The sequence below is a fragment of the Hemiscyllium ocellatum genome, chromosome 3 (genome assembly GCF_020745735.1).
Source record: "Hemiscyllium ocellatum isolate sHemOce1 chromosome 3, sHemOce1.pat.X.cur, whole genome shotgun sequence".
Classification (NCBI taxonomy): Eukaryota; Metazoa; Chordata; class Chondrichthyes; order Orectolobiformes; family Hemiscylliidae; genus Hemiscyllium; species Hemiscyllium ocellatum.
In genome coordinates this window covers 80,470,649-80,495,752 of record NC_083403.1, presented here as the reverse complement: position 1 = coordinate 80,495,752, position 25,104 = coordinate 80,470,649, and the positions used below count along the sequence as shown (strand labels likewise).

General features: G+C 41.7%; 1 protein-coding gene across 2 annotated transcripts in view; it reads left to right on the top strand.

Moving 5' to 3' along the window:
* Positions 1–225: 225 nt before the first annotated feature.
* The window catches only part of tnfrsf21 (tumor necrosis factor receptor superfamily, member 21), an 80,952-nt gene continuing 56,073 nt past the window's right edge, over positions 226–25,104 (top strand). Inside the window, exons 1-3 of one of the 2 annotated variants that reach the window (XM_060851278.1) lie at positions 230–1,033; positions 17,690–18,335; positions 21,505–21,924. In XM_060851278.1, coding sequence (XP_060707261.1) covers positions 950–1,033; positions 17,690–18,335; positions 21,505–21,924 — 1,150 coding nt within the window. In that variant the 5' untranslated portion in view covers positions 230–949. Of the gene's footprint in view, positions 1,034–17,689; positions 18,336–21,504; positions 21,925–25,104 lie in introns of both variants that reach the window. The other variant, XM_060851279.1, reaches the window with a different exon arrangement.

Sequence of the window (25,104 nt, the reverse complement as noted above, 5' to 3'; positions counted from 1 at the left end):
GTGGTAAAATGAAGTGGAACTAGATTCTACATGACGTAATTAAATTATGAAACAGGTTTAAGCCTGATCGGCTTTCGACTCGTGCAATGTTAATGTGGAATCTCTTACTTAAGCATGCTCTTGCTTCGATTTCTGAAGAAGTTACACCGGACTCTTGACGTTCAACTCTGTTTCTCTGCACAGATGCTGCTGAGGTTTTTTTTATAATTCCTTGCTAAAGTTGGAGCACTGAGATAAAACTTCAGTTGTATTTAAGGCAGAGCATGCTAAATACACAACTGTCCTGTAACTAAACAGGAAGCGACGAGGAACGTCTGTCATCGAGATCTGAATACCACAAAAAAAAGGGGGACTTGTGTCGGGGTTTCCCTTTCTCTTCTCCGGGAAGACTGTGCGATCCGGTTGTCTCTGCGGTAGAGAGGAGGAGGCAGAGGCGCGCGGCCGACGGATTGGCAGTGGAATGTTGGCCGGAAGGTTCTGTGGATGACGCGAGGCGCAGGCCCCGCCCCCTCGCTCCACCCTGCGCTAGCGGTAGCGGTAGCAGCAACTTGTCCATTTTCATTCAGCATCAGTCCGGAGCTCGTTTGTGTCGTCCGTGCCCAACCACTGCACATCGCTGGAGCTATGGGAATAAATGCAACCGACATTGAGGACCAGTCGCTTCTTCCCTACTATTTGAAGCCCGTCGACCTGGCGAGAGGTTTCTGCCGCGGTGCGGCGGCGGGCGCCAGTAAAAACGAACAATAAAAACCGAGATCTAGTCGGCGGCCGTCCGTATGGGGGGGTGGTTGCCGATTCTAGCGCAGTAGAGCGGGGCCCCGGCACAATGCGGAGTGAGGCGACTCGCTTCCCACAAACACGGTAAAATGAAGCAGGGTGTGTGCTATGGACGCCTGGCAGCTCCGGCAGTGGCCACCAGCGAACTCTTCACCGCCTAGCCCTGCCAGCAATGGGAGCTTTTAGCTTGTTGTGGTGCTTTCTTCCTTCTTTCGCAGCTTGGACCGCAGCGACGATGCATTGGAGCATTCTGACGGTAGGCGCATATGGATGAGCGGTCGGTTGTTTACCACAAGCTCTGGTGTCTGGATGTTGGGGAGGCAAAGACGTGTTTCGGTTTTACAGATTTTATTTTTCAATTGGAAAACCATAGACTAGAATAGCTTGAGGTGCTGAGGGCTTCATGATTTTCCTTCTGAATACAGATTGCTAGAATGCGTCTGGGCAGGGTTTTTCTTGACACAAGGATGGCGCACCGGTTCCAATTCGACATCGGGGATAACGATACTTACGTACTGCAGAAGATAGCAAAGCTGTATTTTTTTATGACCGATATGTTTCTGTGATAGTTTTTGGATATTTTAGGTACATTTTTAACTTCGTCTTTCCTTCAAAAACAACGGCTGGCAAATTTTGCTGCTTTGCAAAATAGTGCAAACTTGCTGAGACACTAATCCTGTTAAACCAGAACTATGAAACATTTCATCTGATGTAATGCGTTTGGCCACAAATATGTCAGGTTGTTGCATCAAATTATTGATGTTTGAAGAAACAGTATGCCCTTGGTAGTCTTAGTTGCCATTGACATGATTTTTAAGTGGGAAAAAATAAACATTTTAAATCCCTTGACCTGACAATTCTTCTCTGTTTCAGTGCCACATTGGGATAAATTTTGGGCTGTTTGGCATACATGGTCTATTCTGGTAAAACTTATTCAAGATTCAGTGCTTTTTCAACAAAGCCAAACCTATTCATTGCACAGCTTCAGCTTAAAGCAAGTGTTCTGCGACATACATTGGTGCAATATTTTAGCAATATTTTCCCCCTTTCAACTTTAATATTTCAATTCTGGGCTATGTGCAATTGTGATTTTTTTTTACAGTTCAACCATCTGTTTCTGAGAATCAGAAGTTTCTAAACAAGTTCTTTTTTTGGGGGGTAACTCTGTATCATTATATTTTATATTTTTATCTAATTATAAGACATGGGTGATTTGGCTCAGTCTTTGTGTTGATGTTTGTTGTCAATACACAGCAAGACTTTCAACATTGATACAGCCAAAATAGCACTAGAGCCTTGATTCCAGAAGTTCCATCACCGATTTTAACTACTTCTTATCATAGTGGGGCAAAAATCCATGTCAAGTTTAATTGACAGCTTCTCATGGTTGTCAAGCTTTGGTGGAGTGGTAGTTATGTCAGCATTTGATGCTTGGGCTGGAATTCCCCCCTCCACCTCCCACTGAAGTGGAGAGAGAGAGAGGTGCGAAGGGGAAGCATTTGGGTTGACTCTGGAGAGATAGTTGCCCCTACCCTACCACCTTTTGATTTAGTGTCCCTCTCTCTCTTCCTCCTTCCCCACAAAGGGCAAGAAAGATGGCTGGATTACAAACTATATAACTAAGGTGACTTGCCTCTTGTTTTGGAGAGATGATGGGAGCTCTAATTGCTGCAACTTGGGCATAATCGGAGGGAGGGTTGAAGGGTTGCAAGCAGATGGCCTCTGAAAGTGATACCTTGCTCTTGCCTTTGCTCCCTGCAAGATGAGGAAAAAAATGTTGTCCTTGCTATTGGATCCCCTGAGAAGTAGGCCTTAACTGCTAGCCTCTGATTGGCTTCTGATGACCCAAGATGCCAGTGTCTAGGTCTGTAATCAACTAGAAAACTCACTGAAGCTTGCCAGTCTCCTCTTAAGCTTTTGGTGTAAGTGTATATGAAGAGTGCAAAGGGGAAGGGTAATGTGTAGGTGACATATGTGCGTATGAGTTGAAGCCAAGTTTGCACCAGTGCTAAGAGGCTGGGTAGAGGGGTATATGTTTGCACAGAGGACAAGGGCCATGGAAACAGATTGGGGAAGCATGAGTTGGCATGGCGGGAGTGTAAGGTGAGTGTGAGATGAGCTGTTTGGCTTTTTTCTGTAATTGTGTTTAAGGTCTGGAGTATTGAGTTAGATCTTTATAACAGTCTGCCTTCACACTTGACTGTGACTGATGGTGATGGATCTGATTCATATTTATACATGTTTTGCATTATCTCTTCCCCCTATACCTCCCAAGCTCTAGATGGAAAGTTTGGCTTGGGGGGGGTGGGGCTTTCTGTCAGGAAATAATTGATTCTGCTCTTATGCTTTAGGTTAGATTAGATTTCCTACAGTGTGGAAACAGGCTCTTCGGTCCAACAAGTCCACACCGACCCTCCGAAGAGTAACCCGCCCAGACCCATTTCCCTCTGACTAATGTACCTAACACGATGGGCAATTTAGCATGGCCAATTCACCTGACCTGTGCATCTTTGAACTGTGGGAGGAAACCAGAGCATCTGGAGGAAATCCATGCAGACATGGGGAGAATGTACAAACTCCACACAGACAGTCACCTGAGGCTGGAATCGAACCTGGGACCCTGGCGCCGTGAGGCAGCAATGCTAACCACTGTGCTGCCTTGTAAGAAGTCATGTCTCACTATTCCTAAATTTCTATACCTATCTTGTTTCCATATCACTTTATGCACTTTTCCTTCTACTACTTAAATAATCAATCACAGTTTGGTGATTGCTTCACTTTTTTAAATTTTTATTTATTTTTGTTTGTGGAGTGAAATGAGTAAGAAGAATTGTTTTAAAATCGGACTGTGGAAGAAATTGCTGCTCTTTCACACACAAGTTGCTGGAGCTCATTATGAACGGGTCTACATTGCTGCCTTGTTTTAAGCACTGGGAGAGAAGCAGTACATGGCATGGCTCTGGGGTGTGTGTGTGTGTGTGTGTATATAGAGTAAGGTTTAACCTGTAACAGGTAGCTGGTTGATTTGTAATTGTGACCATTTCTGATTGTTGAAAGTCATCAGCTTGTCAACAACTCTCTGGCTCCTGGGCAGCTGACTAGCTTGTGGGAGTGAGCAAGACAGTGTGTGAGAAGTTGGAAGAGTAAGTTTCGAGTCTGTGTGTCTCTCTGCAGTGCCTGAAGAAAGCCAATTAATATCTTTCACCAGTTGCAGTAATACGTTGCCTTTATCCAGAAGTGAGCCAGAGACTTTGTAACTAACATACCAATTGTGGTTTCCTCTTAAAAAAAAAAGTTTGAAGACCAACGTTTTAAAAAGCAAAATGAACATTTCATTGAATTGTGAGGATTGGCGCTCTTGGACAGTTCCTCCACCCATAAGTCCAAAGGTATTTTGTTCGGGTGGAGATTTTTAAGTGGTTTAAAGTTTCAACTAGTAGAGTTAGAGGTTGGGGATTCTTCATTTTGTTTCATGATTAGAAAATAATCATCTGTGAAAAATAAGTTTTTGTTAAGTACAGGAACTTAGTCACTGTTTTCTGTCAAAGTGATTTCACCAGGCGGGTGTGTTTGGGGAATTTGTGTACTTTGATTCATTTATTTATGTGAAGCTCTGAGGATTGGTGGAACTTAGGAATCAGCACAGATGTCTAAGCGGATCATAACGCAAACCTAACTTAGTAAGTAGTTCAAGTCTTTGTGAACAACATGTTTTACTTGATTTCAAGCTCCATATTTAAATATTCATCCTTCAATCAACAGCAAGCTTTTTTCAATGTATTCCTTTCCTTCCTTTTCAGAGTGATTTGATAAAGGTGTTTAATCTACTTAGCATAAGGAAATTACAGAAAGAAAAAACTTAGCAGTGCACTACTGGTTAACTCTATCATTTCTTTTGGAAGTCACCTTTCTGTAGTATTGTGTTTTTGGAGGGGGAAGAGCAAAACTACATACAGCACTGAATTGAGAATTTTCTGAGATTTTCTCATGGCATAAAGTCCATCAAATTATATGTTTTCCATTAACCACACAAGCCCATTATTTTATGGCTTGAGAAATGGAAATGTTGCTTTTAACAGCTTTCCCCTATTACAGACACTTACATTTCTCAGCAACAATGCTGATGCCTCCATTTTATCAGCCATTTTGGAAGCTTCCTCAGAAAAATTTACCAAGCTTCCAAATTGCTAATTTGGATATTACTTTGTGCAGCTTTACCACTCATATTTCCAAGTATTTTGCAAAACTGAATATCTTTTGAAATCAGATTTTCAATCAACTTGACCCTTTTAATTTCATGCCCATTCATCAGCTCAGATACTATCATTTTGGTACTTTTGTCTTAAGTATTTCTGACAATTGTACTGTACACTTCATCCATTGTATTTTTCCTTTCACTATACGTGTCACCATTTCCATAGACGGATTTGTTAAGTAAAACAAAATCATGACATGTAGGTTTCTCATGTCGTAGGTGTAGTGGAGGATGGAAGGAGTGAGAAGAGGAGACAGGATGGGGTGTTGGATGAGGGTTATAGTGGAGAGGAGGGAGGTAGCGGGTATTGGATGAAGATCATGTTGGGAGTTGAGAAGAGGTTTGGGATGTGGATGGAAAGAAGTGAGTTGGATGCAGAAGCGGAAGCAGAGACACAGGCAACAGTAGTGAATGTGAGGGGTATGGGAGTGCTGGGGCCATGATGGCAACAGGAATGCAAGCCAGGAATTGGGTCATGAGGGTGGGAATTGGAAATGTATTGGAGAGGGTAGGGGATGACATTGGTGGAAGTGAGTGTGGATTGTGTGGGCAGGAGGAGAGAACTGGAGCAAGCTGGAAAGGGAGTGAGTTTGGGGACTGTCAGGAGTGAGGTCATTCCTGATGAAGCGCTTTTGCCTAAAATATCAATTTTGCTGCTCCTCGGATGCTGCTTGACCTGCTGTGCTTTTCCAGCACCACTATAATCTTGACTCTAATCTCCAGCATCTGCAGTACCCATCTCCATGTAGGAGTGAGGTCATAGAATGGTAAGGGAGTGGGGGTCATGAGGACTGGAGTGGAGAATGGGCAGGAGTAAGATTTCCTCTGCGGTCTGGTGTGTGCCATACAGTTAGCTGGCACATTGACTTCTTGAGAGAGCTTGAGATGACGGTTAGGCAGGGTGAAGATGGGAGTATGAGTGTTTGAGAGTGAGTGGTGAGGGTGTCAGTTTAGGTGAATAGATGTGTGGAGGGAGTAGATGTATTTAATGAGACTAGCACATTTACAATGTATTTTAAGAATTCAGAATGCCACATTGATGCCCTGTGGCATAAGTTGATCTAAAATCTGTGAAATTTAATAGCAGAGTGTTATTTGGTCTTGCTGTTTGGTTTGCATCTTAGATCACTAACTTTGAAGTGCTGTTTATATTTATGTATATATGAAGGCGATGTGGGCAGGACCAGCCTGTGTTGCACGTTGCTCACTTCGCTTGAAGGTGGCAGTTGGTTAAAATGGGATCACATTGGAAAATAATTTACCGTAGTCCTTGGCTTTGCTTTGTTTGTGCATGATCCAGCAAGGTCATGTTCTGTTGTACCAACTCCATCCCGTGTTACATGTGCTGAGTGAATTGCATACTGAAATGCTAAGGTCACTTTGATCATTTGATACAAATATGTTGGTCCAAAATCTTGATGGTAACAAAAGATAAACAAAGGGAAAATCAATGCTAGTGCAGTTGAGTCTAACAATTACACCTTTTTGGAGCATTTGTATTTCACTGCAGATTATGAAAGGTGCCATAATTGCACGTTTCTTCATCAAGAAAAAAGTTTATGTACATTTTTCTCTCTCTCTCTCTCTCTCAGAGCTGCACAAATAGGTACTTAAAACAATATAGCCAATATAATCTATGCAGTTGAAATGTCAATTTTGATTCTGGTTTAGGTGCTTTCATGGATTCCTGTACCTTGTCCTATTTGCAGAATTCTCCTCTCCAATGAGAAGGTAGCTAAGTTAGAAAAATGAATCCTCTCTGTGATGCGCGTTTTCCCACAGGCTCTTTGAGGCTCTGATAAGAATGCATGACAAACATCTGTGAAAAAGCCATGGGAACTGATATTTTAAGACAGTAAGATGGAGGAGCAGGACTAATGCATTCAGACCATTGGATCTCATCTGATAATCCGAAACTCCCCTTTAGTGCCTGGTCCTCATAATCCTTGATTCCCTTACTTAGACGTTTTTTAAAAATCTCCGCTTTGAATATACTTAACCCAACGTCTGTAGCCCTGTGGAGGAATGATTTTCTATCAAACCTGGATGGTAGTCTGTTATGAATTGTATATGACGATCCCCAAACCTTACATGTATTGCAGCTTTCAGCAGCCTTCTCCATTTCAGTTTTATTCCGATCTCCCATTCTTCATGCCAAACTACAGAGCCGCGCTCTTTTCACGTGATATTCCATCTGTCAAGTTTTTTTTCACATTGAACTTGTCAATGTCCCTCTGGACACTGTGATGTCCTCAAAACATGCTTTCCCACTTTTATGTCATCTGCATACTTGGAACATAGTACATTCACTTCTGTTATCCAAGTCATGAATATATATTGTAAATAATTGTAGTTTAACACATTGATTCCTGTGCCACTCTGCTGGTTAAACATTGCTGTCCTGTATCTTCTGGTGAGCTAATCCAGTCTTGTATGAATGTCCTACCCCAATGTCACATCTCAAAAAGCCTTATGTACCAATTCTTAGCAAATGCTTTTTGGCAATGCAAACATACCTACTGATTTCCTTTTATCTATCCCACCTTTTTACCTCATCAAAGAATTCAAATAGAGGTGTCAGGTGTGATTTCCCCTTCATGCAGCCATGCTGTCTTTGCTTGATTATGTTATGCATCTCCAAATGCTCTGCTGTGATGTCCTTCATGTAGACTGTGACATTTTCCCAAAGACAAATGTTAATCTAACTGGCTGAGAGTTTGTTGCTTATTTTTGTCTGTACCCTTTTGGAATAAGTGTGCTATGTGGTAGTTCTCCAAACCTCTAGGACTTTCCAAGAATCTAAGGAATGTTAGAAAATTATGATCACTGTGTCCACTATCTCTTGTGACTACTTCCTTGAAAATCCTAGGATACAACAAAGCAGGTTCAAGGGACTTAGTGACTTTTAGCCTTAGTTCTCCTTGCACTGTTTGGTGATTAATTTTCTAGCTTTTCTTTAGTGTTTTTTTTTCAGTTTCCATTTTCCCCCAACAGCTCCTTGATCATGTAGTAATTGTAGGAATGCTAATCGTGTCCTTTTACTGTGAAGACTGATGCAAAGCATTTATTAAAGTTGTGTGGCGTTTCCTAGTTTCCCAACCTTGTTCTCTAACTGGCCTATGTTCATTTTGGTCCCCCTTTTCCTTGATTGCAGTGCTTGGTAGCTGAGGTTCCTTTTGAGGTGCCTTTTCAGGAACCAACCATAGCAAGCCTTGGTGAGCATGCTTGAGTTGCAGTCAGATGCAAGTTAGCATATGTTGAGTTGACACCATGAGCTAGGTTTCTTGCAGTGCTGTGTATGAGAAGCTGCATTATTTTGATATTTTCACAGTTGAACTGCCACCTGACCAGTCCCTTCAAAGATCTTTCAGATAAATTGGAGGTTGGTATTCATATTGAGAGCTTGGAAATGTTAACGCCAAGAATAAATTTGTGTGAATTATAGGATTATTGTTGACTAAGAGTTATTTGTACATTAATCACATGTGGTGAATATGTTAAAACAGATTATTTCATTTTTGAACTGATATTTGTTTCTTAGAACCAAACTAAGAGCTTTACTTTGGAGGTTAAGATTGCTGGGTTTGGAATAGGGGGAAGGAAGAAGGGTGAACATTAGGGAAGAAGGGGAAAGCAGTCTTCAGAATATTTGTCTGTTCAGGTGGGACTAGGCTGAAAACCAATTACACCAGCTCAACTACTGTCCTGTTCAGATTCAGCAATTTAGTGGAGGTGAGGAATCAAAGCTGCAGCCTAGTTTTTCTTGCTTTCTTTCGCACTTTGCCTGAACTTGAGATATGAAGAAGACTTGTTTGTTACATAGAGCATATCTGTACGGGGATTGAAGAATCCATTCAAATACAACAGATTCTATCAACATGGTAACAAATTATCAACAAGTCAATTAAGCCAACTGCCAAATGCTCTTGTTTGGATGTATCTGTTCACATCCCTTCTGAAAATATCAAAGCAGCCTTTTACTCTTCTTTCTTCTCTGAAGCACTCATTATAAATTACTTCTTTGACCAGTTTTGTGGCCATTTTATGGAGGCTTGTATTATCTTATACTACAGCTTTACAATATATTTTATGATGCATCTTTCCATTTACTTTTGATGGACATGTACTACATCAAAACTGTTGGGGATGGGATAACTTTATCTGGTGCACTTGCATGGGTTGAAGAGATCACTCTGAGAGGCAGGTTCTGCCATAAGTTCTCCATATGAAATGATTACCAGGTTGTTTATACAGCTCCTCAAATGCTTCGTTTAGGAGCTAGATTTTTGAAAATTGCATTTTGAATTACACAAGAATCATCAAAAGTGATATCACACTTGGTCATCTTGATGGAAGGATTGGTGTTTGAAGGCATTGCTTTTTAAGGTAGTAGGTGTAAAAAAAAACTATTTTGTTGCATGCTGTTTCATTAAAATGTCTGCATGTGTTTATTGCGGACTGATGCAAGGAGCCATTAAAAAATGTTAGATGCACATCGGGCATTCAGCTCATTGTCTGCACTTGCTGACTAAGCTAGCCACCATTCCAATATGTTGAAGGCTCCAGCGCTTCAGGTGCGGGTCCAGGTTCCTTTCAAATGTGTCCTTCTGTCTCTTCTCTCTCTCTCTCTCTCTCTCTCTCTCTTCTCTCCCCCCCCCCCCCCCCCCCTGTAATCAGATCTATCTTCCTGTCTGTTCATGACATCATTGTCACATTTGGACCTGAGACAAACTACTGAACAAAAAGTTGTGCAGGTCAGGTGAATTGGCCATGCTAAATTGCCCATAGTGTTAGGTACATTAGTCAGAGGGAAATGGGTCTGGGTGGGTAACTCTTCGGAGGGTCGGTGTGGACTTGTTGGGCCAAAGGGCCTGTGTCCACACTGTAGGGAATCTAGTCTAATCTAATTTACACCATTGCTCAGACCACCTATTTCTACCTCTTAGACTTCTCTATTCCACTATATTCGGATTATTAACCCTGTCAACTTGACACCACCTAAAACTTATGACCTGCATGGGCAAGCAATATTTTGCTTTTAAAACCTGCATCATTGTTTTTGAATGTTTCCATGGCTTTGCTGCTCACTCTCAGTTTTTAATGTCCTCCAACAGAGCTTTCAGATGGCTTTGCTCCTCATGTTCTGGCCTCTTGAGCATCTCTAATTTTAATGTCAGTATTGTTGCGGCAGTGTCTTCCATTGCCTTGGCTCCGAGCTCTAGCTGCGCCTCTTTGCTATATTTCTTCCCTTCTTTCAGGCATTCCTTAAAATATTGTCTCTTTGACTAAACTTTTGATTATCTAATGTAGTATTTTCCAATGTCACAGTGTGATACCTTTTGAAGCAGTTGAATATTTCTGGTGTTATGCAAGTACTATTGAAAATATTCATTGGCACTGATGTGACTGTGAGCCAAGCTTTGTTTTTGCTTTGAAACGTACTTCTACAAAGCCCTGCCTTGTTCACGTACAATAGGCCTTCCAGTTGTAACATTTCTGAAATTTGAAACATTGTATAAAATAAGAACACTTGTGCAGTTCTTATCAATGATAACATGAAAACAACTTTGGAGATGGTTATATTGCTTCCAGTTAATCTTTCCTGTCTGTAATATTACTGATGTTTGATTTCAGCAGTGGTCACCCTTTATGGTTACTGCAGGGTAAATGTTTACTTGGCTTTCTCTCTCAGATAACTTAATTTCATTTTAGTGGTGTTTGTTATTGTTTCACCTCAAAATCTTGACTCCTCTTCATTTAAAAAGTGAGGTCTGCAGATGCTGGAGATCAGAGCTGAAAATGTGTTGCTGGTTAAAGCACAGTAGGTCAGGCAGCATCCAAGGAACAGGAAATTCTACGTTTCGGGCCAGAGCCCTTCATCAGGAATGAGGAGAATGTGCCAGGCAGGCTAAGATAAAAGGTAGGGAGGAGGGACTTGGGGGAGGGGCGATGGAGATGTGATAGGTGGAAGGAGGTCAAGGTGAGGGTGATAGGTTGGAGTGGGGTGGGGGCGGAGAGGTCAGGAAGAAGATTGCAGGTTAGGAGAGCGGTGCTGAGTTGAGGGAACCGACTGAGACAAGGTGGGTGGAGGGGAAATGAGGAAACTGGAGAAATCTGAGTTCATTCCTTGTGGTTGGAGGGTTCCCAGGCGGAAGATGAGGCGCTCCTCCACCAGCCGTCATGTTGTTATGTTCTGCCGATGGAGGAGTCCAAGGACCTGCGTGTCCTCGGTGGAGTCGGAGGGTGAATTAAAGTGTTGAGCCACGGGGTGGTTGGGTTGGTTGGTCCGGTTGTCCCAGAGGTGTTCTCTGAAGCGTTCCGCAAGTAGGCGGCCCGTCTCCCCAATGTAGAGGAGGCCACATCGTTAGAGCCATAGAGTCACAGATGTACCGCTTATAGTTATGTAGGTGTGGTAGTTTTGGATCAAAAGTTTGTTGACTGTCTTAATTACTTGTATCATGATTGATACATGTGTACCATTGAATACAATTTGTTTTAGTAAGAATTAAGTAATTTGGCTTAGAAAATATCCACTTTGTTATTTGCATTTTCATTACTTCATGGTGCGTGCGCTGCATCTTTGGCCTAGTTTTTTTGCTGCTTCTGATTTGAGAGATAAAATCTGCTGCAAGTCACGCGATACAATGCACAGGCATCCTCAACCATGTGCATGCTTCTTGTCCCCATTCTCGTTTCATTTTAATAGTAAAGCATCAAATATAGTTTGTGCTCTTCAAATTGTGACACTGAAGAGAAAACAAAATAGGCTTTGCTGTTGAACTCTTTGTGACCAAGATATCCTAGTGTACTCCCATCAGCAATGAAGCAATATTCAAGTACAGTCATTTTCATGCTGACAGTATGATCATCACCGGATACTCTGTTTTTAGTCATGTTTAAGAGATAAATATTATGTACATAATCTCACCTGCTGTTCTTCCAAATTGTGCTGTGGGATCTTTACATTCTTTTAACATTTTTTTTCCACAAGTTGGTAATTGTAGTAGTACAGCTCCACCTCCATAATGCTCTGAAAAGCCAACAGGGATTGATCTTGTGCTCAAGTGGGAAACAATGCAATAAAAATGAGGCAAAAACAAAAGTTGCTGTAAAAACTCTGCAGGTCTGGTAACATCTGAAGAGAATTCAGAGTTAATGTTTCAGGCCCAGTGCCACATCTTCAGAACTAGAAACTGACCGATTCCCACAGCTATCTAGACTACACCTCCTTCCACCCTGCCCCCTGTAAAAACGGCATCCCGTATTCCCAATTCCTTTGCCTCCGCCACATCTGCTCCCAGGAGGACCAATTCCAATACCGAACAACCCAGCTGGCCTCCTCCTTCAAAGACCGCAATTTCCCCTCAGAGGTGGTCGACAATGCTCTCCACCGCAGCTCCTCCACTTCCTGCTCCTCCGCCATCCTATATTTCCAATTCCTTTGCCTCTGCGGCATCTGCTCCCAGGAGGACCAATTGAACCCCCCCAATCGCCACCAGGACAAAACCCCACTGGTCCTCACCTACCACCCCACCAACCTCCACATACATCGTATCATCCATCGTCATTTCTGCCACCTCCAAACGGACCCCGCCACCAGGGATATATTTCCCTCCCCTCCCCTATCAGCGTTCTGCAAAGACCACTCCCTTCGTGATTCCCTCATCAGGTCCACATCCCCCCACCAACCCAGCCTCCACTCGCAGCACCTTCCCCTGCAACCGCAAGAAATGCAAAACTTGCGCCCACACCTCTTTCCGCCCCCCCCCCCCCCCCCCTTACTTCCATCCAAGGCCCCAAGGGATCCTTCTATATCTGTCACAAATTCACCTGAATCTTCACACACATCATCTATTGCATTCACTGCACCCGATGTGGACATTGGGAAGACAGGCCCCCTACTTGCGGAACATTTCAGAGAACACCTCTGGGACACCCACACCGACCAACCCAACTACTCCATAGCTGAACACTTTAACTCTCCCTCCCACTCTGCCAAGGACATGCAGGTCCTTGACCTCCTCCATCGCCAGATCATGGCAACACGACGCCTGGAGGAAGAGCGCCTCATCTTCCACCTAGGCACCCTCCAACCACAAGGGATGAATGCAGATTTCTCCAGCTTCCTCATTTCCCCTCCCCCCACCTTATCTCAGTCGCAACCCTCGGATTCAGCACCGCCTTCTTGATCTGCAATCATCTTCCTGACCTCTCTGGCCTATCACCCTCACCTGAACCTCCTTCCACCTATCGCATTGCCAACGCCCCTCCCAGATGTCACTCCTCCCTACCTTTTATCTAAGCCTGTTTGGCACACCTTCCTTGTTCCTGAAGAAGGGCTTATGCCCGAAACTTCGATTCTCCTGCTCCTTGGATGCTGCCTGACCTGCTGCGCTTTTCCAGCAACACATTTCTCAACTGAGGAAGGATCACCAGACCCGCAGTGTTAACAGATGCTGCCAGGCCTACTGAGCTTTTCCAGCAACCTCTTTTCAATTCTGATTTAGAGCATCTGCAGTATTTTTGGTTTTTAATAAAAATGTGAATCTGGTTTGCACCGTCAACTGCTTTAAACGGTTATCCACCTTCACCTTCAAACATGCTGGGTCTTTGTCTCAACCATGCAATGACAGGTTTTTTCTTTTTGCTCCAACTATTCCTGTGTAAAACATTTGTCCTCACCAACTCTCTACAGTCCAAGTGATTGTAAATTTGTAGTACCCTGTAATCCTGAGGAAAGGTGAGAGTAACCTGGTGTCAAGGTAGCATTTGTCTGAATATTCAGAAGTTCCAGTAAGATCGAAATCAATGTGAATGTGATAACTTGTAATGGCTAACCCTACCTACTTGAGGCCAATTGGGGATTGGCAAAAAAACAACCTTGTACCTTCCATTGCTCATGCCAGTGAGAAACCTGGGATGCACTGCCTCTAACCATTGTACAGTTTAAGTCACACTTAACCCTTTTTGTTTTCTGTCCATTGACCATACCTACACATGGTGCTATGTTTCTTCTTTCATCACTTTGGAATTTTTTTCTTCTCAACCCTTTCTTTGAGACATTTTATTGAATGCTTTTCTACCCATCTATTACTGTGTAGTAGCTGCAGTATCTCTTGGACAAGCCAATTAAATATTACAAAATTGACATGCTTTTTAATAAATGTATACTGACTGTACTTACTAATTCCAAACACTTCTAGTTGCTTGTTGATTTTAATTTGCAATATGGATTTGAAGAGTTTGACCACAACTGATAGTAGAGCTGACAATGAATGCTGTTCTCCAGCACCCCTGCCTAATTTTAAAGAAGACCGCAGAGATTTTTGTTCAGAACCTCTGCCACGTTCTATCAGATTTCTTGGAGCTGTCGGCAGTGCGTGCTTTCAGGCTTTGATGACTTGTTCATTTTGTCTGTTATTTCTTTTCAGAACCAATTCCTTTCTACAGGTACCTCTTGCTCTCGTTCAGCCCATGTTTTTGATTCCACTATCATCTGTAAAGACTGAAAATTTATTTTGTAAATCATTTCCATGCCAACATTGTCCATAATAGATTCCATTCATTCCAGAGTGCTCAATCCTGTCATAAAATGTTTTACTTCTTGTGGTCATATGGAGACTTGATTAATTCCTTTCTTTATTATCTGCTAAGCTTCTATTTGAGGTATCCTAATCCTTTATCCCCTGTAGCTTTATAGTAGTTCTTGAATCTCTCATTGGCCCAATTTTGAAGTACAAAATTTTGAACTTTCTGTATCCAATGGGATTTCTTTTGTTATTTGTACCTCCTAGTATAAGCTTTCCCACAGCTTATCCAATGCCTCCTCAACCAAGTTAATTTGGATCACTCTTTTTTTGCCTTTCCTCAGTTCAGTGTTCCTTTTTTGTCTTAATTTCACTCTTCATTAGCCTTTTCTGTAATGTCGTTGAACCTAACTCTGCCTTGTGGTCACTGCTTCCTAGTTATTAAACGGAATGAACATTTGTGATTGTCCTAGTAAATTTCCCAGAACTGACTCAAGTTAGGTTTTCAGATTTGATCTGAATTAAAAACATACCAAACTTGGAAGCTGTCCTGGTAAATTTTAAAACATCATTCCTACTTTGATCATCAGTTAGATTTATTCCAGTCTTTTGTGGGATACTTACAATTGAACTAGATCCATCTTTCCTTTTTTTTGGCTAATATATTTTTATAAAATTCCAAAATAACCAAATGTACACATGCTCTCAGTAAATAAAGTGACAAATGGACGTTTCATGTGTAGACTTTAAGTTAGCTATTTTTAGATATGTGCAAATAAACAGTTGCTTCTGTTTTTGCTGAGTTATAAAAAGTTACAGAATGTTCCATTTGCTCAATCTGAGCATCAACTGGTGAAATCTGTATTACATCAGACAAGTGCAGCAGTGCATGTGTATATATACAGCTGAATGATGGCGATTGTCTGGTTGTGTTGATTAAAATAACAGACAGTTCCGACATCAGATGGGAAATGCATATCTTGACTTTGAACAAAAAACCTTGCCAACTGGCCTTTGAAGAAGCTCTCTTCCTCCCTCTACAAGGATTTCAGTGAGTCCCTCTCTCACTGCACACCCCAGGTACCTATTGCGTTTCCAACGTCCCTCCCCCAAGTCCCTCCTCCTACCTTTTATCTTAGCCTGCTTGGTACATGTTCCTCATTCCTGAAGAAGGGCTCATACCGGAAGCGTCGATTCTCCTGCTCCTTGGATGCTGCCAGACCTGCTGCGCTTTTCCAGCCACACATTTTCAGCAACTGGCCTTCAGGTTTGTTTTTCAACTGCAGAGGTATCGTTATCCTAATGTCTCCTCAGGTGCTTAACACAGCCCTGCAGTTTACATCCATGCCACCCTCCTACATCAGCCTATCTTGGTGCTCAGAATTTGTTTGATTGTCATTTTCCAAGGCGTTATTCCTTCCTCAAACACTGTCACAAAATAACCATTTGTTAATTGGATTGTATTCAGGACTCAGTACACTAAAATAAGTTACCCTATGGAGAGAACCCAGCTCTGTTTTTATTTGAACATTTCTTTGTGGCCACTCTGCTCTCTCTTCAAAGTTAGGTTCTGGACATGCCAAGTCCTCACTCACCCACTTTGGAATTTTATCCTAAAGTGTAATCAGCAAGTGTAATTTTACAGTTGAGTCTCCTGTTATCTATCATCATGAAAAATGTTCCCTCTTTGCTTTGAATGCGGTGCTGATATCATGGTCATGTCACGGTGCTGGCAGTTGGTCTAGGATACAAATCCCACTGTGGCAGATGGTGAAATTCCAATTCAATAAAATCTGGAATTAGAAAAAATGCTGGACGAATGATGACTGTTGTAAAAGCCCAGCCATTTGATACAAGTCCTTTAGGGAAAGAAATCTGCCATCCTTACCTGGTCTGGCCTATGTGCACAGCAATGTGCTTGACTCTTAACTTCCCTCTGGGATTAGGGATGGGTAATAAATGCAGGCCTATCTAGTGACATCTACATTCTATATGCAAAACAAAACTTACTCTTGTTGTTGTGGAAAGAAGGAAAACAAAAATTGGAGCTAGTGCACTGCAAATAACAGAACTATCAGATGCATTACAAAATCTAGACATGAAGCAAAAATAACTGGGAGAAACAAAGTGTAACCTCAAATTGAGGCATATTAATGGGAAGATGGTTGTTTGTCCAGACATTTCAGGTTTGCTTTGAGTACCTGATGTACTTAAGGATTTGTTATCTGATTTATTATTGGAGACAACTGAACATTTGAATTTGGGATTGCCAGCTGATGGTTATCTCTGTTTTTCTGGTGCCTGTAGATGTTGTTTCTTGATGGAATGATCAACAATGTTACTTGATTACATTTATTTGTCAAATAATTGTTCTCTCTCTCTCTCTTTCCCCCGCCCCCCCCCCGGCTCGCTCACTTTCTCGACTTCCCCTCTCTCCCTCGCGCTCTTGCTCGCTCGCTCTCTCTCGCTCTCCCTTGTCTTTCGCACCCCCCCCCCTTGTCTCTCATCCTCCCTCTCACTCTCTCTTTTCTCTCTCTCCCCTGCCCGCCCACCCCCCTCCACCACTACAGCTGCTTTTGTACTATTTCATTTTTACTGTTTCCTGAAACAGTAAGTGAAACCTTTTTGAGTAGGCTGCAATTTGCAAATTGTCATTGCTTCCCAAAGTAAGAAAGTGATGGTGTTGAGAATGGAATACTTTATAAACAGGCACCAGTTGTCACCATAAGCAATTCCTAGGACAAGCGCAACAGTTACATGGAAACGTATGCACCTAGTAATGCCATTCACCCCCAAATTCAAATGAATGAACTTAACAGGCTAATTATACGTTTATAACTTCCCTCTCTCACCAAACACCTTTTGCACTTTCCTGAACGATATTGCCACTCACATTCAAATTCAGATTAGTTTTGTGTTGTATGTGCTTGTGGGGAATAATTGCATGTGCATAGGGATGTATGAACACTTCATCAATTTGTCCTTTTTGTGCCTTTTGATTCTGGATGAATGTTCAGAGATCACATGAAAGTATGCCAGTATTTAACATGCCTACTTAAGCAGGTGGACTTCAGTAAATATTTTGAGTGCTACAAAATGTCTTACTGAATATTTTTCTGCTTTGTTTCAGCTGCTGTTTGTGTTGCTTGGTGACATTACAGCTCAAGTAGAACCTGCTCCAAAGGCTGCTGTGTCCCTTTCGGGTAAATACCATCACTATGATCGTGCAACAGGGAAAGAAATTTACTGTAATAAGTGCCCTGCAGGCACCCATGTGGCACAACATTGCACATCAACATCATTGCGTGTCTGTCGCTCCTGTAAAAATGGCACTTTCACGAAGCATGAGAATGGCATTGATCAGTGTCACACCTGCAGGCCTTGCACAGCCCCGATGATTGAGAAATTCCCATGTACTGCCTTCTCTGACCGTGAGTGCACTTGCCCACCTGGAACCTTTCTGTCTAACAAGATCTGTGTAGCTTATACTGTTTGTGCAATGGGTTGGCGTGTGAAGAAGAAAGGAAGCGAGACAGAAGATGTTAAGTGTAAACCATGCCCTCGTGGCACTTTCTCCAATGTGCCTTCTAGTCCGAGGTGCAAACCACTCACCAATTGTTCAGAACATGATCTGGTGATCTTAAAACTAGGAAACCAACAAAGGGATAACATCTGTGGCTTACCAAGCACAATTCGGAGTACAACCATCAATTCTTCAAGCACAGAGTCAACTCGCCACAACAGTGGAGTTCTTCCTGATGCCTCCACTCCATCAGGTAATTATTTATGGTTCGTAATTACCAAACTAACGTCTTGAGATTGAAGTACAGTCCCCTGTGGGGTTAATGTAATTTATCCTATGCTATTGGTGAATTGTGAATGTTGCATTTTTGTGTTCGACATAATTACTGAAGCCTGGCTGTCTGACCAAAGATGTATCTAACTGCATAGTCTTGCAGGAGGGCAAACAGCAGTTTGAATGTGATCAAATCTTTTTAAAGCACTTATTTGAATTTTGAAACATGCTCTTTTTAACATTATAGTGAGTGAGAAACAAATAATGATTTTTCATATTGAGATATGCAAACCTATTTCTTTAAACAACTGAGTATAATCGGCACTGTAGCACAGTGGTTAGCACTGTTGCTTCACAGCGCCAGAGACCCAGGTTCAATTCCCGCCTCAGGCGACTGACTGTGTGGAGTTTGCACATTCTCCCCATGTCTGCGTGGGTTTCATCTGGGTGCTCCGGTTTCGTCCCGCAATCCAAAAAAAAATGTGCAGGTTAAGTGAATTGGCCATGCTGAATTGCCAGTAGTGTGAGTTGAAGGGGTAAATGTAGGGGAATGGGTCTGGGTGGGTTGCACTTTGGCGGGTGGACTTGTTGGGCCTTGTTGGGCCAAAGGGCTTATTTCCACACTAAGTAATTTAATCTTAAAAAAAAATCCCGACTCTGTGGAAACAGGCCCTTCAGCCCAAAAAGTCCGCACTGACCCTCCAAAGAATAATTCACCCAGATCCATTCCCCTACCCTATTATCCTATTTTTACCCCTGACTAATCACCTAACCCACACATCCTTGAACAAGCTGGGCAATTTAGCATGGCCAACTGACCTAATCTGCACATCTTTGAATTGTGGGAGGCAGACCTGGGGATAATGTGCAAACTGCAAACACAGACAGTCTGCCAAGGCTGGAATCGAACCCGGGTCCTTGGTGCTGTGAGGCAGCTGTGCTTACCATTGAACCACCATGTATAAATCCGATCAAGCCTTATCAAAATAATGCACTGCTGTGCATCTGATTTCAAATTGAATCTGACATTGCAGAGGTTACCAAATAAAATTTATAACTTGACTTCAGTAATGTTTCAACGACTCGATGATTATTTGTTTTGTCTGGAAATGTTCAAGATGGTTACCATGTTCTAAGTGGCACTTTAGTAATTGATAATATAAGTAATGAGTCAAACCCACCAAAAGTCTGGGCAGTTAGATTGGGGTGCGGGAGGTGGGGTGGTAATGTCCCTACCCCTGAACCTGGTGGCCCAAGTTTAAGTCCCCCTTGCTCCAGTTAACAGCACTATTTAACAGAAAATTCATGATTTTTTATTAGTTGAGAAAAATAACTTATCTAGCTTGTTTGGTCAGCATATGTGGTGGTACAACAGCTACAATCAACTTTGTGCGGATGTGTGTCCTTGTGAGAGATCCTTTACCTGGCCAAACTCCTAAACTTTAGAGCTGGTACAGGCTCAGTCCTATAGTTTCCAGTTAAGATACACTGTCCTTGTAATGGTGATATGTGTATCTTCTGTTGTCTCAGATCAGTGAAACATTTAAAGGTACAGCTGATGGGCTTTATTGCTGGGAGTGGGGTACAATGTGCCACTCTGAAGCTCCCTGCAAGGTTTGATGTGGTTGACCACACCACCATCTCTAGTGTTTGTCCTGTGTCCAGTTAGATGGAGTAAATCTACCATGGTTCCATTCTTGCTATCTGTTCAAGTCAGATTAAATTGCAATGGCTTATCTTCAGGCTCTTGCACAATGAGATGTGGAATTCTCCAGAAGCTTTCCCTGACTGCTTTGTGCCCCTTGATGACATCAAGCAAACAAAAAAAAGTCAGATTCTGTGTGCGCTCTAATAATGTCCAGCTTCACTTCCCCTCAAACCCTCCCCTGCCCCAGCTTCATCAGACAGCTTCTGTGACAGCTAGTATTAATGTGCAGAAGTTGTTTTTTCAGTTATATATTGGAAAGATTGAGGTTATTGCCTTTGGCTACCAACACAAGCTCCATACTCTATACCTAAACGTCATCACCTTCCCTCACCTTTGTCTGAAGCTAAAACAGAGTATTCATCTTTAATGTCCCATTTGTTTCCCTGAGCTGTGTTTCCAACCAGCTCTTTGATGTTTTAAAACAAAATACAGGTATTTCTGCTGTGATGTGTCTTTTGTTGACACGAATTGGCTGTAGCATGATTGGGTGAATAGGGAATGCAGTTTCTAAAGTACAAATTTTTAACCTGTGCATTGACTATAATGTGATCACATTGCCAACACTTCCAGTGTGTTGGTGTTGCGTGGTATTTTATAGCATGGGGTCGCACAGGAATGCAAGTATTGTGTTCTGGAAAACCTACTTGTATTTCCAACCCCTTAATATTGCAGGTTTCTGTCTGAACCTCAATCCACCTGCTGCAGAGATTGTCAATTGTTCTCTTTTGTTACCTGTTTGCAATTGTTGCAATACATTCCTTGGGCAGCCTCCCATCTTCCAACCTTTGTAAGCCTCAGCCTTGTATATCCTGACTTGCCCCAAAGCCTTTTTTTGTTTGACCTGTGTTTGACCTATACTGGCTCCCTGACTAGCAAAACTCCCAATTTAAAATCCCTATCAGGTGTCAAAATCCGTTTGGTGCCTGCCTCCCTCATGCTATCTGAAATCTCAAAGTCTTGCGACCCCCAAATAACTCTTTCAATTCTGGTCATTTCTGCACATCCAGCTTTCTCTGCCATCTCATTGACTGTCGTGCATTCAGCTCTTGGGTTCTTTGCTTTGGGATTCATTCCCTAAATTGGGGCAAAAGCCTCAACAGAACTTGTCTTCATCTGCTGAAACTGTTCCATGATTTTGATTTGCCTCATAATTTGTCAAAGATGCTTAGGCAGTTGATTTCAGGCAGGGTAGCTATTAGAATTGAGCATCTGACCTGAGTACCTTGTGACCGGAAGTTCTTAAGTATCCCTCTGTATGACTGGGGCACAATGCAGAGTATGCAGTGATTTATACCTGGTGAATTAGTCCTGTTGTTAGCAGTCATCGACAGAATTAAAGGCACTTGAGAGTACTGCTTTTTAAAATTAATTTTAAATACATTTTTGATTTTGTTTTCTGTGGTAAAGGAAACAGTCTCTCTTTTTCTGTAATATTTTGCAGGTATTCCTAATCAATTGAGCACCACCACTACAAAATCAATCAGTGGAGTGACCAAAGAAGCACAACTTTGGCATTCTTCCCATTCAGGCCCCAATTCACCTCTGTCAGCTGCGATGAATTTTCAACCCATCATGGAAAGCTCAAGAGCAGGTGCTGACTTCAGACCTCCCAGAAAAGGCCCGCCGAGGCCAAGCGCACACAAGCACTTTGACATAAATGAGCATTTGCCGTGGATGATCGTACTCTTTCTGCTGTTGGTGCTGGTGGTGACAGTAGTTTGCAGTATTAAGAAAAGCTCCCATGTGCTGAAAAAAGGCCCCAAACAGGATCCCAGCAGCATTGTTGAGAAAGCTGGCCTCAAGAAGCCTATTTCCCCGAGCCCAAATAAAGAAAAATGGATTTACTATTATAATGGGCAAGGTAAGCAAACCAAGATGTAAAACTTGAAGGTGATGAAATTAAAAACTGCAATGTAGTTATAGATGCAATAATATTTGTATTTCACTCGCCATCACTTAATGAGGAAAATGAAACTCGCATTAGGGTCTTGAATTTTATTTTTAATTTTCACCATTAATTTTGATAACTTTTTGATACATGTGTTATCAGTAAAGATCCGAATAAAGGGTGTTAACTTCCACCAAGCTAGTTAGTTTAGTTATATCGGCAGCTAGCATTTGGTTCAGGGTAGTGGCCAATAGCAGGGTAAGCAGTCTGCTTCTGGCCAAGGTAGTTTGGGATCTACATCCTTGCTTGCCCTTGTCAATGGATGGCGGGAGTAAACAACCATTGACAAAACTGCTAAACAAAGGCTGAGGATGAAGAAATGGCAGACAATGAACCAAGGAGCTTGCATTTGAGCAGAGCGTTATTACTGGACCAATCTTCTAATCTTCTAGGAGTCCAGTAGTATGTGTCCATGTCACTTTTTTAAAAAGTAAAGTTTGCATTGCTCAGGAGTGAGTTCAAGGTTGGAGCATAATTTAAGAATGTGGAAACACTAAGAGACCATTCAGTCTTCAGGAGCCTTTTGTTATTAGTTCATGGTCAATCTATACTTTACCTCCATGTGCTTAATCCATAACCCTTGATGGCGTTGTCTAATGTGACTCACTCAATTTTGACGCTGTGGGGAAACCGTTCCAGACTTCCTTCACACTTTTTGTGACAAAATACTTTGTGACCTTGCCTCAAAATACCCAACGACAATTTTAAAACAGCATTCCTTTCCAGTTTGCTTTATCAGATCAAATAATTCCCGCTGCCCCTGCCCCACACACGGCAATAAACCATTTTTAGCATTAACGTTTCAATTAGATAACTCTGTAATTGTCTATAGTCGCAAAAATACAAATATGGTCAATGCAACTTGTTTTCTAAAATTAACCTCTTTAAATCAGATGTCAGGTTGGTGGTTGCACTATCTCCCAAGTTCAATATCACCTTGAGGTACTGTGTCCTCGTCTAAAATGAGATATTTTAGAAAGGATAAAACCAGACTCTGCACAGCTGTAGTGGTAATCTTTCAATTTTGGTCCTCTTGAAGTAAAACCTAAGAATTCCGTTAATCTTGTAAGTTGTTTTTCTGTGCCTGTCCACGAGCTTATTGCTGTTCTTGGGCTTATCCACAGTTGCTAGCTTCTCATCATAAGGAAAATGATCTCAGCAAGTTTGTAAGTGCATGATGTCGCACTTGCCTACATTGAACATCATCTACTATGGTTTATTTACTTAATCTATCCATATCACCTTGAAGCTTTGTGTTTCTTATTTAGTGTTCAAGCCAACTTAATGTTGTTAGCAGACTTGGATATACAGGGTGAAAGTGAGGACTGCAGATGCTGGAGATCAGAGTCCAGATTCGAGTGGGGCTGGAACAGCTCAGCAGATCGGGCAACATCCGAGAAGCAGGAAAGTCGACGTTTTGGGCAAAATCCTGATGAAGGGCTTTTGCCCAAAATGTCGATTTTCCTGCTCCTCTGATGCTGCCTGACCTGCTTTGCTTTTCCAGCACCACTCTAATCTAAACTTGGATATGCAGCCTATATTCCCTAATTTAAGTCACTTATAAACAAGTGAAACGTTGACTTCCCATAACTGATGCTGTGGAACATCACAAATTGCTTGCTGTAAATATGAGTGTAAACCAATAACTTGGACTGTGCTTCTATCTCCTAAATGTTCAAGCCAACAGATTGCTTTGAAGTCCATATGCGCTCGTTTTTGTTAATGGCTTTTTATGCAGACTGCCATCTGGAGATTACTGAAAATTAGGTCCAGAGACAATCCTGTATGTACAACATTTGTTATTGCCTTGACTAATTCAAGTTGATTAACTAAACAAGATTTTCATTTAAAAAATTCAAACTGACTCTCTGATCAACAGATATTTGTCCAAATTCATACAAGGGTGCTGTAAATTAGTCAAATGTACTGTTGATTTCTACATGTTCATGTTATTTTTTTGTCTCCGTTTGTTTTAACCTTCAGAAAAGTTTGTCTCTCTCCACTGCCCTTTGAAAGCTTCCTTTGATTTATCAGTTTTGTTCAAATAACAATTAAAACCCTGCAGGTTAAAGTCACAGGAAGTGTTGATGACATTGTAAAGGGCAAGGCAATTTGCTGTTTTGATAGTGTTGTGTTAACTGTGATGGTTTACTCCTATTTTATGTATTATTCAGTGTAAAGTTTGTTTACATTTCTTTAGCTCTTCAGGTGTCATGGCATTTAATGGCAAATGTAATTTATGTTGTAAAAACTCTTACAAATAATAGTACATATCATGGTGAATGGAGAGATTACAAGCTGCAGCTAATGATTACAAAAAGGCAGGAAGGGCTATGAAGTGAGTATAGAAAGAAATTTGCAAAGGAAATCAGTTTTCTTTCACCATTAGGAAAAACATGGTCAAGAAAAAGCCTTAAAAACTGGTAATATTGTCTGTGCAAATAGGGAATTGGCAGAGACTATGAATAATTGCTTTACGACTATTTACAATAGAGGGTGAAGTCACCATGCTAGAAATGTCAGGAAAACTAATATTGAATTTGGATTATTAATGCATTAAGCAGGTGGGTAAAATTTGAGCCAGTGAATCCCAGTATTAAAAATATAAGGTGATTCACTCTCTTTTCAGGGAGTGGAGAGGTGGTGGTGGGTATGGTTTTGAGGTCATGCTTTGACTGTTTGGGGGGAAAACCTGCTTATGTCACACCTGGACACTCTGGTGGATGTGACGCCATGTGTTAGCCTTGGAAGAAACCAGAAGGTCAACTAGTAATTTAGTTTGTTTGCAAAACATTAAGGAGAATTGGTAGGGTAGATTATTTACAATATTTGGGGAGTATTGTTCAAGGACCAAAAGTTAAAACTGAATTATTTTGGGAGTAGAATTAGATTAGTTTTTAACATTTGTAATTGCTTGGGACTCCAGTCTGCAAATGGCGATTTGTTGCTAGGTCAATTGTTTGTTAAACAGCCAAGTACAGATTTTTTTCATTCAATGATGTCAAAGAATATGGAGCAAACTGACTAGCTAGTGATGCCATGTGCCATGACTGAATAAAATAAAACGTTTAAGTATAGATTACAATTTATCAT